This window comes from Haliotis rufescens, unplaced genomic scaffold (assembly GCF_023055435.1).
Source record: "Haliotis rufescens isolate VD_foot unplaced genomic scaffold, xgHalRufe1.0.p SCAF_10, whole genome shotgun sequence".
Taxonomy (NCBI): domain Eukaryota; kingdom Metazoa; phylum Mollusca; class Gastropoda; order Lepetellida; family Haliotidae; genus Haliotis; species Haliotis rufescens.
In genome coordinates this window covers 2,645,979-2,662,016 of record NW_025963780.1, presented here as the reverse complement: position 1 = coordinate 2,662,016, position 16,038 = coordinate 2,645,979, and the positions used below count along the sequence as shown (strand labels likewise).

At 41.4% G+C, this 16,038-nt stretch overlaps 1 protein-coding gene across 1 annotated transcript in view; it reads left to right on the top strand.

Annotated features, from left to right (window-relative positions):
• LOC124145450 (tubulin monoglutamylase TTLL4-like) overlaps nucleotides 1-16,038 on the top strand; it is a 48,938-nt gene that overhangs the window by 25,860 nt on the left and 7,040 nt on the right. Inside the window, exons 3-13 of the mRNA XM_046515214.2 lie at nucleotides 4,704-4,810; nucleotides 5,581-5,829; nucleotides 6,478-6,588; nucleotides 7,469-7,545; nucleotides 8,597-8,791; nucleotides 8,926-9,008; nucleotides 10,476-10,604; nucleotides 11,643-11,765; nucleotides 13,088-13,186; nucleotides 14,750-14,884; nucleotides 15,727-15,861. Of these exons, the coding sequence (XP_046371170.2) occupies nucleotides 4,704-4,810; nucleotides 5,581-5,829; nucleotides 6,478-6,588; nucleotides 7,469-7,545; nucleotides 8,597-8,791; nucleotides 8,926-9,008; nucleotides 10,476-10,604; nucleotides 11,643-11,765; nucleotides 13,088-13,186; nucleotides 14,750-14,884; nucleotides 15,727-15,861 (1,443 nt within the window). The remainder of the gene's footprint in view (nucleotides 1-4,703; nucleotides 4,811-5,580; nucleotides 5,830-6,477; nucleotides 6,589-7,468; nucleotides 7,546-8,596; nucleotides 8,792-8,925; nucleotides 9,009-10,475; nucleotides 10,605-11,642; nucleotides 11,766-13,087; nucleotides 13,187-14,749; nucleotides 14,885-15,726; nucleotides 15,862-16,038) is intronic.

The following is a 16,038-nucleotide window of genomic DNA, read 5'->3' as shown; positions in this document are numbered from 1 at the left end:
TTTAATTATGTCATAAATTCTGCAACAGGGGCGGGGGATATAGCCATGTTAGTGGCAAACTCTTGTTTTAACATTACAAGGTCATTTTATCCGGGGTAGTTAAGCATTTCAGTTTATTTTGAATTGCTGCTTTTAAATATTAACACTGGTCATTTCTTGAAGACAGCTATCCAAGATATATATTTTTTTAATGATCCTGTTATGAATTATTGATATTTCTCCTGGATGGGAATGGGAAAACATTGACAGAATGTGCTGAATATATTTAGACTGATTATTATTATCAACATAAATTGCCATGGTAATACTTTCTGTCGCCATGAGAATGATCAGGTTCGTTAAAACTGTGTCTTGATATCTGTATATTGGTTATAAAGATTATTAGCATGTTAGGAGGAAAAGAAAATGTTCCTTGTTAAACATGCAAAGGTTTACTATTTTAACAGATATAATGTAAGTTAGTAGTCTAGTGGTAAGAAGGGGCGGTCGGGTAGCCTAGTGGTTAAAACGTTCGCTCATCACCCCGAAGGCCCGGGTTCAATTCCCCACATGGGTACAATGTGTGAAGTCCATTTGTGGTGTCCCCCGCCGTGAGATTTCTGGAATATTGCTAAAAGCGGCGTAAAACCTCACTCACTCACTCACTCACGTGATAAGCAGGGGTTTACCTAGACTGTTCAAGGACTGGTGTTTAGCCCAAGTCTGCAGCAAATGTCGGTAAAAATTCCGAAATTGGATTTTCGTATTTTCCCAATTCATGTTAACATGGTTGATATGTTATGGATTTGAAGTTGTAACTTGTCTATCACTGACAACATGGCCAACTAATTGGAAGAGGCCTTTATGCTTAGTTTGACATTGTTGCTATGAATGCAATGTTAAAATACCTCTGAATTTTGGGAGAAAATATTAATAATGAGATCTCAATTTTGAACAAATTAATTGATTTTACCCCAATTTTCTAAGTTTAGAATCAGGGACAGATCCCTGTGTAAGGGAAGGCTGTGTGCTCTTAGTCTTATGTTGTGTTTACCCCATCTTCCCGAGGCAAGGGAGTTAACTGACTATAAAAGTCCAGTTTCCACCCTTGCTGAACTAGGCTGCAATTCCAAGTTACATTTTGGCTGGACTAACGAGTCAATGCATAGTCCAATCAAGATCGCTGAACGAACAAGACATCCGGTTCCTGAATAAAATGGTTTTGAAGTGCAGATTTCAATCGACTGAAGGATTTGCAAAGCATGTGAACCGCCAACTGGGCAACTGGGCAAATTCTTTTATGCTTTTAGTCAACATGGTCAAGGTGATCACGTCATTTGATGCACTGATTTGATTTGGTAAGACCCGTTTTATTACAATATAGATCTTGATTATCTGGAAATTCCAGCCTAGTTCAGCAAGGGTGGAAACTGAACTTATATAGTCAGTTAACGCCCTTGCCTCGGGAAGATGTGTTTACACTGACTGGAGGATACTAAAAATGAATTTGATTGATTATCATTTGGGAAGTGTACAATTACTTTTCAGTTTCAACAAGAAGTAAATTTTTTTTTAAATTGTTTTTTATTTGCTTTGGGTTCTCATGGTTGGTCAAATCCAAACCCCCAAGACTGAATTAACAGGCCTATGGTGATACAGGGGCTGTCCCTTTTCACTGAGCTACAAAATTGTACGTTGTCTCTCTTCCTCCCCCTCCCCCATGAAAAACACTCCAAGGGGCCTGTGTCTTAATGGCAGTGTTGCTTCTCAACTCCACCATGTACACAGGGGAATGTCACACTGCCTTCTACCTGGTGAGAGTACCTGGTGAGACAAGGGTTTTATGTTTCAAGCTTTATTAGATACTATCAGTGTTTTTTGTCAGCTCTCTTATACAATGACAGAAAATGTTTTTGAGAAAGGTCCTTGAAAAACCTCTCAACTTTTATTGCTTTCCTTTACCGCTCCACCTACAAGCCTGTTATGCTGAGTCAGGGAAATGTCCTGTCAGTGTGGTATTTACAGGCCGATAATAATACCCAATGGGGCCATGAAAGGTTATCAATTCATCTGAGTGACAAATATTTTAATGGACTGACGAACTAGTGGCTCAAAAGCAAAAGTAATTATCTGTTTTCAGTTCCAAAGGAAAATATACCTGAGCCGTGAATGAAATTGACGTGGCATTTTGCCATGTTGATAGCAATCACAAACATCTATTGATTGGCCAGTGTATCGACACGATCAAGTCACAACCTGTCACTTGAGAGATTGGGCCCCTTTCAGAGACGGAATATACACGAGCGTATGACTGCCCGGCTATTTGGTGGTCAGATCGACAAGGGTGATAGGGAATATATGGGCCATTATGTCGCTGATTGCTGCCAATGTTTCAAGTGCCGTTATATTGATTGTGTGCAGAAGCCAATTAACAATACCTTGAAATTAACGTCTTGGCATAATAATTATTTTGGTGATTTCACAAATGAGTACACATGGACTTAGTTTAGCCAACCTTATCACAATTGTATTATTTCATGGTAGCAACTCAGGATTCACCTAATTAAGGAGTCCATTGTCCTTCCTGTGCAATGAAATATATTATCCTCCACCCAAACGATCAGTCAAATTATTACCAGTGATCAAAAGTGAAAAAGGTGATGGAAATTGTATGGGTGTTAGAAATCATATTGACAGATTTTCTCTGCTATTAAAAAGAGATCTGGCTAGAATAGGTCTTCAGCAACCCATGCTTGCCGTAAAAGGCGACTATGCTTGTTGTAAGAGGCAACTAATGGGATCGGGTGGTCAGGCTCGCTGACTTTGTTGATGCATGACATCGATCCCAAGTGCATGGATCGATGCACATGTTGTCAATCATTGGATTGTCAGGTCCAGACTCGATTATTTACAGATCGCCGTCATATAGCTAGAATATTGCTGAGTGCGGTGTGAAACACCAAACAAAAAACAAAATATTAAGTCAAAGTAGATCTAGCGTTAGACACACCTATAAGTTGGTTAGTTTCAGAATGTGGGGGAAAATGTAGAGAGACTAGTTTCCCCTCCCCCAAAATGAGTGTATTTTCCATGGACCACTATCTGGAGTGATTCCAGATTAGGCTTGGTCCAGTCCGGTGAAGATCCAGGTGAGAAAACATCTTCTGCAACCCATGCTTGTAGTGGTGGTCAGGCTCACTGACTTGGTGGATGCATGTCTTCGTGTCCCAATTGCATGGATCAGTGCTCATGATGTCAATCACGAGATCGTTTGTCTCAATATTGATCACCGGATTGATTATTTACAAGCTGTCATCATACAGCTGGAATATTCCTGTGTGGCAATAAACAAACAAAAAATTATTTATTTATTTATTGACCAGCAAATAATTCCATGAGAGATGCAGTATTTATTTATTTATTTATTTATTTATTTATTTATTTATTTAGATCTATTTATTTATTTAGATCTATTTAGATCTATTTATTTATTTAGATCTATTTATTTTATTTTATTTATTTTATTTTATTTTATTTTATTTTATTTTATTTTATTTTATTTTATTTTATTTTATTTTATTTTATTTTATTTTATTTTATTTTATTTTATTTTATTATTTTTTTTATTTTTTATTTTTTTTATTTTTTTTATTTTTTTATTTCAAAAAAAAATCTTTTATTTATTTATTTACCAACAAAGTATTCCATAAGCAGATAAGAGATGCAGTTAGCCCTCATAGAATTTAATCCGAAACAAGGGAATGCTTACCAAAATACCATCAACATGATCAAGGATATGGGCAGGCACTCCATTATGTCACCATGCATATTTTAGTTTGTTTCCCTGCTGTTTCTCAGTACCTATAGAGGATCACTGTTTGTTCAATTCAATATTAACTATCCACCGTAGGATGCCCAGTGAGAATTGACCCAAGCAACCTATGTTTTTCCTGCGAGGCAACTCTCTGGATTGAAAGATCACACTTGATAAGTTGATTGATTGCTTCACTGTACCCCGACATCGTGAATCGTTGCTCCCGATATCTGTGCATTGTCTTGTCCAGACTTGATTATTTTCTCATGGATTTATCTTGGTGTGTTCACTGTTCAGAGTCTGAACTTCAGAGCCAGAGTGAGTGAGTATGGTTTTACGCCACTTTTAGCATGTTTAGCAATATTCCAGCAAAATCACGTCGGGGGACACCTGAAATGGACTTCACACATTGTACCCATGTCAGGAATTGAACCCCGATCTTCAGCGTGACGAGTGAATGCTTTAAGCATGCTGGAATATTGCTAAAAGCTGCATAAAACCATACTCACTCACTCACTATTAGGATGTCATTGATTGGAATGTGTTGTATCATTATATCGACTCAAAAGTATTTTGGTATATCAATATATTGATTACTATCACCATTAGTATTCTGCAGAAATTTCCTATATAAATACGTCTGCAATAAGTTAACAATGTTAACCCAATGCTAAATATTGAACTGAAATTGAACTTTCTGCTTTCTTATTGTCTATCTTAACCATGGTAATCAGGTAATGTTAACAAATGTGAATGATATCAATATTTATTTGTATTGATACAGTGTCGACATTAAAAATTTGTTGATGCATGGATATCAGTCATATCACTATATACCACATCCAAAATATTTATGCATGTTAGAAAATATTCTCTTGTAGAATGCTGATCTGAGACTTCTTGTTTACAGTGAACGTCTTCCCGGTGATGGTGAAGCAAGCTACGATGATGATCTTGACGAAGAAGATGACGGTATTGATGGGCTTGACGACGACTGCGTGGGCTCCGACATTGAAGGTAGGTTGATAGACAAGATAAATTGCTTTTTCATCTTAAAAGTCTTCAGAACTTTTGTCATTGTCCAGGAATTGTAAGGAATTGTTAATCTGTGTAAATATCTCTTGTGTTGGTGTTGACCTGCATGTCCCAAGAAATGAACTCGTTCCTGGCTTCTCTCAAGACAAATTAAACCTTTTGAAGAATTCTAACTGAAATATGAATAGGCTGCCAATGGCTTGGATAGGGATAAAACTAAATATCTGTTTAGTGGGTGAAAATATGTAAATTGTGTTTGGCTGTGTCAGCTCTATACCCATGACCATGTGCAGCTCCTGCTTAACATTCCTCACACCCTCACACAATCACACCTCACACCATCACACCATCACACCTTACACCTCACACCTCACAACATCACACCTCACACCCTCACAACCCTCACACCTTACACCTCACACCATCACACCCTCACATCACACACCTCACATCACACCTCACATCACACACCTCACACCATCACACGCTCACACACACCCCTCACACCTCACACCATCACACACCTCACACCATCACACCTCACACCATCACACCCTCACATCACACACCTCACATCACACACCTCACACCCCTCACACCCTCACACCTCACAACCTCACATCACACACCTCACACCATCACACCCTCACACACACCCTACAAACCCATCACATCCCTCATCCACCACCCTTCCCACCTCTCTTACCAAGGATCACTCACTCACTCACTCACTCACTCTTGTTATATTCCAGGGGAATCTGATGGCTTCTCGGTTGCCAGCAGCCTATCAAGACATTCAACTCGCAGTTTCCGTTCAAACAAACGTCCCACAACCAGCCTCACCTCAAATAGACCAGCCCATGTGTCCGAGGAACGACAGAAGACGTTTCTCCGTCCAGTCACAGCCTCAACAAGTGATTCCCAACCGAAGCCTGCTCTTCGACCGTCCCTCTTTCCTAACATCCCTCCAACCATCAACTTTGTGTCTGAAGGAGAGAAAGGTACGATCTTAGTTTTCAAGTAAAACAAAGTTTAAATACACAAACTTCATGATTGTTTGATTTTCAACATTGGTAAAATGTGTGAAGCCAATTTATGTGCCTGGAATATTGCTAATAGTGGCTATCTAAAGGCAAAATAATTTTCTTGAGTTTTTGTAGATAATGCTTGATATATATTCACAGAGCTCCAGATAACATTTTGAGCAATTGAGTTTTTACTATAGGGTTTCTATCTTAATTGGGTTATTAGATTTTTCCTCATCTATTTATCACTCTATTGTGTTTTTCCAAAAGTTAGTGAACATTTTAAGATTTAAAAAAAAAATGAAATAAAATGTTTTAGGTGTATGTAACATATGTAACAGTTCTAAATATATAGGCTTAACTTGGAAAGTAAATTAGCTCGTAATTGTGTTTTGGAAATAAGTTCCTTTGTACGCATGCTGAAAAAGCTTAATTGGGTATACAGCGAGTTAATTGAAAGTAATTGGGTATTGAATATTTTCTTGTGTGGGTGGGGTGAGGGCTTATTTTATGCAAATATATATCTGTAGCTCAGAATTCAGACATTTTTTCAACTGTATGCATATGCAGGATTTTAGCTGAAATTATGAATTGAGGATGTAAGCTCTCGCGTTGATGTTTCAGTTGAACAACTGCCCTGGGATATCAGAAAGCTGCTCAAGTGGCGGATGAGCCCCATCACACCTAATATTGTCAAGTCAGCACTTTCCAGGATCGGCTTTCGAATAACAAAAAGTAAGACCATCAGAGTGACAGCTTGCGGCACACGGTACACGTTCCAGCTCTCATGTCTTGCTGTCAAGTGCCTCCATTGAACACAATGTGTGAAGCCCAGTGTTGATGTCCCCACCTGTGATATTGCTGGAATATTGCTAAAAGTGGCGTCAACCATACTCACTCACTCACCCACTCAAGAATAGGTGCTGTGAAGTACTTTCCCCTTTCGTGTGTATTAATTTCACTTTTATTCATTTTTTCTGATGAATTGAACCGACCCTGGTACTTTTCTTTTCTAAAGGCTTTATAGGACTCTATTTTTTATGTATTCACTACTATATAGAAAAAACAACTCTTATGTGCCCCATCGCTGGGGATAGTGATAACGCTGTCTTCTTCTTCTTCTTCTTCTTGGGGCGGTTGGGTAGCCTAGTGGTTAAAGCGTTCACTCGTCACGCTGAAGACCCGGGTTCGATTCCCGACATGGGTACATTGTTTTAAGCCCATTTCTGGTGTCCCCCGCCGTGATATTGCTGGAATAGTGCTAAAAGCGGCGTAAAACCATACTCACTCACTCACTCACTCACTCACTCACTCACTCACTCACTCACTCACTCACTCACTCACTCACTCACTCACTCACTCACTCTTCTTCTTCTTCTTCTTCTTCTTCTTCTCATTCTTCTTATTATTATTATCACTATCATTGTTTGAAATGAGGCATGGAGTCAAGGGGTCAAATACCCTTGGGGGATACGTCCAGGACACTCCGGACCCCCTTAATCTGACCGCTGCAGTGCAGTGTTTTGTGAACTTACATGTGTGCCAGTTGTATTCTTGGTTGTTACTTTCAGACTTGAGAAATGAAGAAAGTCTAAAGATAATGTTTCTGTTTCAGAAAACCATGACTGGTTGGGATGTTTTGGGAAGCATATGAAATCTCAGGGATTCAAGGCCATCCGAGAATATCAGAAAGTAAGTCCAGGAGTTTTTAGCAACAGGCATACTGTCTTCCTGTGGGAAACAATTTGTTTTCCTTTCTCTGCCATGGGCCGAGGTTACAGGAAGTCATAATCAGATGTTCTTAACAATCCAACTCATGATGGATACGTAGAGATTGTTACTGTAGCATGTGGATGTCCCACGGATTCTACAAAATAAGTGTTGGCATTTTTGTACTTCATGAACTCTGACCATCTTTCCTTATCATTGTGATAGATGCATGCACATGATGTTGTAGTAAGCCTGCCCTCTGTAGTAAAACCTAGAAATTGTACCAATGTTTCCCAACATATTGGACTGGTGAAGATTCCGGGGTAGAATAGGTCTTCAGGAACCCATGCTTGCCGTAAAAGGCGACTCGGCTTGTCGTAAGAGGTGACTAACGGGATCGTGTGGTCAGGCTTGCTGACTTGGTTGATGCATGTCATCGATCCCAATTGTGTGGATCGATGCTCATGATATCAATCACTGGATTGTCTGGTCCAGACTTGATTATTTACAGACCGCCGTCATATAGCTTGAATATTGCTGAGTGTGGCGTAAAACAACAAACCATCCAACCAACCAACCCAACATATTGCCTCAGAACCAATGTGGTCATGCAGCTTTATGACACAGGGACTTACTGAATTCAAAATTCTGCATCCTTAACACATAAAATTTTAAGTAGGGTGCAAAACAATACAAAGAGCATCCACTGGGATACAGAAAATTTGTGTGCATTTCAGGAATGAATGCTGCTGTTTCATAATTTGGTACCATGTAAAATTAATTTCTGTACATAATCATTTGAACAAACAACAGACATTTGGTCCTGTCTATTTTCAACAAACAGCCTCTTTGCATGTGCAGTCGTTTGTCTCTTGTAGAGTACTGAATTCAATTTTTGATGCTGGAACCCCCATTTTGCAGCTTGTGGTTTCCATATTTTAACCTGACTCCTATCAAAGGCTGAGTCCCTTGAACCCGAAAAAACAACAACACGTAACTCCCTGGTGATATCTGTTGTACCTCTGACTTCCAGTTGAACCATTTCCCCGGCTCTTTCCAAATCGGCCGCAAGGACAGACTATGGAGGAATCTCTCCAAGATGCAGGTGCATTTCGGCAAGAGGGAGTTCGGCTTCTTCCCACAGACCTACGTGCTGCCACAGGATCTGAAGCTGCTGAAGAGGGCTTGGGAGGATGGGGGCAGCAAACAGAAGTGGATCATCAAACCGGTGGGTAGTCATGGAAATGGGACACAACGAGCCTATGGCTGACGGCACTCATACAAAATTCTCTCATTTACCCTGAATATTATCGTACAGTAAATTGCTGACGACATTACAAGCAATACGTCTTGTGTTCCCAGCCTGCATCAGCGCGTGGCATCGGCATCAAGGTGATACACAAGTGGACGCAGATCCCCCGCCGGCGGCCGGTCATAGTGCAGAGGTGAGAGTACACTCGACAGACACCATTACCTGTTTAGTGGAAGGCTGTAATTCCTGCGAATATCCTACCTCTATAACATCACTGCCATAAATCTTGTGACTCATGAAGATCCGGGGTAGAATAGGTCTTCAGCAACCCAGCCGTAAAAGGCGACTATGCTTGTCGTAAGAGGTGGGGTGGTCAGGCTTGGTGACTTGGTTGATGCATGTCAATCACTGTTTTTTTTGGTCCAGACTCGATTATTTACAGACCGCCGTCATGTAGCTGGAATATTGCTGAGTGTGGCGTTAAACAACAAACAAACATAAATCCACTATTTTGGCTGTCATCACACCATAAAAATCTTTTGACTTTCAACAGAAGTCCTCTTCACTGTCAACTATCCATTACTAGTTGTGCAAGAAAGTAGTTTGTTGCTCCTGAAGCCTTATTATGAAAAGAAAATGCCAATCAATGTTGCAGTCGGAGAAGAATTATTTATTATGTTAGTTTAACCAGGTATACAACATAACCTGAAGCATTAACTTGCCCTTACAGTGATAAGACGTGAGGGTATTCCATAATAAGCCTGAAATTATACTTAAAAACTGAAACTATACCCAAAGCAAAGCTTTAACACAACACAATCAGACTAGCAGGCCATGCCAAGATGCATCTTTGTGTTAGCATGTTCAAAGATAAGCAATAGGGCACTGTTTTAAAAGAAAATATTTTAGGTTTTATGAAAACAGCAAATCCCATGATAGTACAGATGAAACTTAAACCTACCGTTTTGGTCAAGGGAAAGGCATTTATTAGTGATTCTGCTTGCTTCATTGCTGAAGCCCCTGTAGGGATTCCTGGTTAGAACAGTCTCCAGCAACTACACAGGTCATCAGGAGCCGCTTAACGGATTGGGTGTCAGGCTCGGTGAATTTGTTGATTGCGTCTCACCAAGACTTGATATTTACTGGCTGCCATCATACTCCTGGAGTATTGCTGAGTGTATATTGTGGGGGGATTTCTAATCATGGTGTCTGTCCTGGTAATTTCAGTCATGCTTGCATGAACCTGTGAAGATCCAGGTTCGAATAGGTCTCCAGAAACCCGCAAAAGGCGACAATGTTTGTCGTAAGAGGCAATTAACAGGATTGGGTGGTCAGGCTCGCTGACTTGGCTGATGCATGTCATTGATCCCAATAGCGTGGATCGATGCTCATGTTGTCTGTCAATCACTGTATTGTCTGGTCCAGACTCGATTATTTACAGACTGCTGTTTTATAGCTGGAATATTGCTGTGTGCGGCGTTGAACAAGAAACAAACAAACAAACATGCTTGCATGAAAATCGAGTGCTCACTGATCAATTGACCGGGGTAATAATAGTGTATCGCTATGAGCATCAACTTGGTGAATGGAATCTGGCGCATTTTAAATGCACTTGTTTTGTTGTTATGTTGCATGAAACAGCGTCATGTTGTTGTTCCAGATATTTGGGAAGACCATACCTGATCAACGACAGCAAGTTCGACATGCGTGTATATGTGTATGTCAGCTGCTATGATCCACTCAGAATCTACATATTTGAAGATGGCCTCGCACGATTCGCTTCTTGCAAGTGAGTAACTTGAAAGATTTTGTAGTTTCCAAACAGTTAAAATGAGTTGACTGTACTTAAGTTATCTGTTTCCAACATGTCCGAGGGTTTCCAAATTTTCTGCTCCTCAATCATAGTCTTTGTGAGTCTAATTGAGTGAGTTGTGTTTAACGCCGCTTTTAACAGTATTCCAGTTATATCAAAGCGTATCAGTTTAATGTGGGAGGAAAGCCCGAAGTGAAGCAGGTCTCAGACGTTCACCACTTCGGTAAAACGGGTATGGTGCTGACAAACTTAGAAAAATATTCAGGGCGAACCGGGATTCGAACCCACAATCATAGGTTTCTGGCGTGCCCAAGGGAAGCAACTCTGCACAGCGAATCGCGGCACCTTAGACGACTGGGCCACCCGTGCCTCCACATTGTCTATAAGATTTCTTGGGTATTGAATATATTTTATTCCCTTGGTTCCAGTCTATTGGGTATTTTTAAACCATGGAGAAGGATTTTTTTTCTACTTGTACTGGCCCCCAAAGTGTCAGATGTCGCATAAGTTTACTGCAGTGATGTTGCAGTTTTGTGCATTATTCACTGCAGTGGAGTTTATGTGAAGGCTGCATTCAAACTGTAAATACAGAATATAAAGATATTTAGGCACACTAGCTGAAAAGGCTACATTGGGTAATTATGTTCAGTTATGTAGTACTATTGTGTTTGACAGGGTGGTCGGGTGGCCTAGTGATTTAAGCATTCGCTCGTCACACTGAAGACCCGGTTTCAATTCCCCTTCCGTGATTTTGCTGGAATATTGCTAAAAGCGGCGTACTTTTTCCAGAGAACGGCCCTTTTGTGTGTATTAATTTCACATTTTCTCATTTGATGAATTTAACCGACCCTCACTCACTCACTATTGTGTTTGACATTTTCATGAATATTTGTCAGTTTACTCCCTTGTCTCGGGATGATGAGACCAGCATCACTTAGGATGTGCTGATAAATCTCTCTCACTCACTCACTCACTCACTCACTCACTCACTCACTCACTCACTCACTCTTGCAGGTACTCTTCCTCCATGAAGTCGCTGAGCAACAAGTTCATGCATCTCACCAACTACAGCGTCAACAAGAAGAACACGGAATACGTCAGCAACGCTGATGACTCCGTGTGCCAGGGTCACAAGTGGTGAGTGGTCACAGTGTTCAGTCGTCCCACCAAAGATCTGGGTTTGATTTTCCCACATGCTTTCCCCTGAGAGTATCTAGTTGGGCTGGAACGGGTAACTCACATACTCGGGTCAGGTGGGTCCTGAGTAGGACCTGGGTACCCACAGGACTACCCAGACCCTTGGTTATTCATGTGATATATTGTTTAATGACAAAAACTCACAAGCTCAGTGGTTACACTACAAGTCACTGATGTTCGCATTTCTTTTCTAACAATGCACACATTCCTTTTGAATTGCATATGTTCGAGAAAAGAAAAACGCTTCCGTCAACTTCCGTGTAAGCATGATCTGATTGTTTGATACATGTGTCTAAATAGTTTTGGCCAGGGCTGCGGCAAATCAATTCCCAATCAGACATTTTGTTCCCAACTCTTGAGACCTGCAGCAGGTACCCGGGTAGGGTCGGGTAATAGGAGGTCGGATACCCGGGTAGTAAATTTGGACTCGTCCCAGCCCTAGTATTTAAGGCTTCGGTCCTGCCCCACATTGAAGCACACATGTAGCACATGGTGTCTAGACAAGTGACTTTGGTCAAGATATACCTCTGTTCACCCAGCACTGAATGGGTACCTGGTAGAATGAGATGGTAGTGTGACTGTTAACCTTGTAGAGCTGCACAGGCAGCTTCGGTTGTATACTCCCCAGGGAGCTGAGAGTTGAGATCTTGTGCAGACTGATCCATTGACCAGGGTAGTAAGGGTATGTTTTGGGCATGATGTCTAGCATGGAAAAAGAGCAATACAAATGGACTATTAATGTTCTTAAGCTGGAAGTCCTGGTGAAGTGAAAGAGAGAATAAGTCCCCAGGATCCTGTGCTTCTTGTGAGAGGCATGAAAGTGGATTGGGTGGTAAGTCTTGGTGACTGGTTGATAGTGTGTCACCATACCCTGATGGGCATAGACACTGCTCACAATATCAGTTCCTGTTTTTTCTCACACTCAATTATCTAAAGACCGCCATAATGTCGCTTGAATACTGGAGTTTGGCGTTAACAACAAATTAACTAAGGCTTAAAAAAAAGAATAGTCTTGGTTCTCAGGCACCACCAGCATCATCATAAAGTCTGCCGCCCGTTTTGTTTTTATTTCCATTTTCAAAAAAATATAAAAATCCTAATACTTAAACACAATGCACAAAAAAGAAAGAAAATGGAAACAAAAATGAAACGTGCAATGAACTTGATGATAATGTGGGCAGTGCCTGCGAACCAAGACTATTTTTTTTAGCCTAAAAAGACAACAAACTTGTTTACTGATGCCAGTTGTGTTGATGTTGCAGGAGTCTGAAGGCGCTGTGGAACTACCTGAAGAGACAGGGGATCAACACGGTGGGGATCTGGGACAGCGTCAAGGACCTGGTGGTCAAGACCATCATCAGGTGAGCCTGTACATCCATCCCTGCTCGTGGGTTCCACTACAGTCTTAGACCAGGAGCACTTTGGCCTTTCCTCCAATATCAACCACATGTTGAGATGTGCCTATCACTTGCTCGCTCACTCACTCTCTCTCTCTCTCTCTCTCTCTCTCTCTCTCTCTCTCTCTCTCTCTCTCTCCTCTCTCTCTCTCTCTCTCTCTCTCTCTCTCTCTCTCTCTCTCTCACACTCACTCTCTCACTCAACGCCTCCGTGGTCTAGTGGTAGAGCGTCCGCCTGGAGAGCAGAAGGTCTTGGTTCGATCCCCGGCCGCGCCATACCAAAAGACGTTAAAAGATGGTACTTGTTGTTACCCTGTCTGGCACTCGGCATTAAGGGGCTAAAACAAGGACTGGTCGGCTCGGAGTCAGTATACTGTGTCTGAGTGGGATATTCATGTTAAACTGCGGCATGGTATCTCAGTGAGCTAGCACTATAAATCGGCATCAGTCCGGACTAGTACAAGCAGCCACACAAACATACATGCCCGTCGCTATAAAAGTGCAATAATCTTGGACGCGACGTTAAACCCAATTTCACCTCACCTGCCTCACTCACTCACTCACTCACTCACTCACTCACTCACTCACTCACACACATTCAGGTGAGGACCGCCTCCTTGGTCTAGTGGTAGATAAGGTGGCCTTCCTTTGGTTGCTGGCGATCTGTAGCCCATCTTTATATTGTATTGTTGATTGAAATTATATTCTTTTAAACCTTCTCGAAACTGTGATACTCTAGTTATTCTACTGTCCTTCTCTGACAGGTTTTTCTTCAATATAAATCTGTTTATTATGTCTCAGTTCTCGTCACGATATGGCTGAAATGTGACGTTACATTCTAACTCACTCACTCACTCTAGTGGCAGAGCGGAGATCGGAAGGTCGTGGGGCAAATCCCTGGCCGCATCATACATAAAGACGTCAAGAGATGGTACTTGTTGTTACCCTGCCAGATGCTTGGCATTAAGGGGCTAAAGCAAGGACTTGTTGACCTGTCCCTATAGAAGTGCAATCATCTTGAATGTGATGTTAATAAAAACCTCCTTGGCACCCTATTCTGCCACAAACAGCAGACTAACATGACAATCAGGTGATCAGTGGCGTGAACCGGTGCTCATGCTATCAACCACTGATTTGTCAGGCCCAAGGGTAGTGCATTCGTTCATTACGAGGACTAAAACGAGGATTGACTGGTCATTATAGCTGAATCCTGTTGGAGTATGGTGGGCATGGCTATCAGCATGTCTCCATGCCCTTTTGGCATGGAGCGATGAGGCCACTAACAGCTATCAAGTTCAAATCTATTGCATTTTTACATATCATGAGCTACTTGTTCTAGTCCTAATATTCAAGACTTAAGGGGTCTTTAGATTCAAGTGCTGAAGAGGAAAACCTTAAGTTAGATCTTAGATCTGGTGCTTGATCCAATACAGTGGTCAGTAAGTACTGCCAGCAGGCCAGTTACCTTGGTTACCTGAGCTTGTATCAAGTTTGAGTTGTAGTGCTGACTTTATTTTGTTCCTGTAGCTCAGAAGCGCCTATCAACAGCATGATCAAGTCGAATGTGCGGAGTCGATACTGTGTCCACGAGCTGTTTGGTTTTGACATCCTGCTTGATGATCACCTCAAGCCCTGGATCCTGGAGGTCAACATCTCCCCCAGGTGAGATAAATAGAGAATCTCCTCCAGGTGAGATAAATAGAAAATCTCACTCAGGTGAGATAAATAGAGAATCTCCTCCAGGTGAGATAAGTAGAGAATCTCCTCCAGGTGAGATAAATAGAAAATCTCACTCAGGTGAGATAAATAGAGAATCTCCCCCAGGTGAGATGAATAGAGAATCTCCCCCAGGTGAGATAGATAGAGAATCTCCCCGAGGTGAGATTAATAGAGAATCTCACCCAGGTGAGATGAATAGAGAATTTCACCCAGGTGAGATAAATAGAGAATCTCCCCCAAGTGAGATAAATAGACAATCTCCCCAGGTGAGATGAATAGAGAATCTCACCCAGGAGATAAATAGAGAATCTCACCCCGGTGAGATAAATAGAAATCTCATCCAGGTGAGATAAATAGAGAATTTCACCCAGGTGAGATAATTAGAGAATCTCCCCCAGGTGAGATAAAAAGAGAATTTCACCCAGGTAAGATAAATGGAGAATCTCCCCCAGGTGAGATAAATAGAGAATTTCACCCAGGAGAGATAAATAGAGAATCTCCCCCAGGTGAGATTAATAGAGAATCTCACCCAGGTGAGATAAAAAGAGAATTTCACCCAGGTGAGATAATAGAGAATCTCACCCAGGTGAGACTAAAGACATTATAAGATGCTGACTTGATGTTAAAATCAGGCCCCTGGGGTCTCAGTGGATTTTCTGGTCCAAACACGATTATTTACAGGCTGCCATCTTATAGTTGTAGTTTTGCAGAGTGCGTCATTAAACAACAAACATTTTGTTTCCATGGAAATGACAATGACAATGTTTTCTCTCTGTTCCCGCCAGCCTGCACTCCAACTCACAGTTAGATGTCAACATCAAGGGGCAGATGATCAAGGACTTGATGAACATTGCCGGCTTCCGGGTCCCGGACAAGACGGACATCACGCACGTCAATTCCAGCGCTTCCTGCGACTTGAGGTGAGGGCACCACCCTGCAGCTGCCAAAATATTAAGGAGGCTGTAGTTGTGTTTCTGGTTTCATCAAATTTTATAAGGATGAAAATTCAACATAAAATTATCATTTGAAACCGATGCCATTGGCATGGTTAGCCAAAGGTTTCAGATGTTAACATTTCAGTGGATCATTTTCTCAAC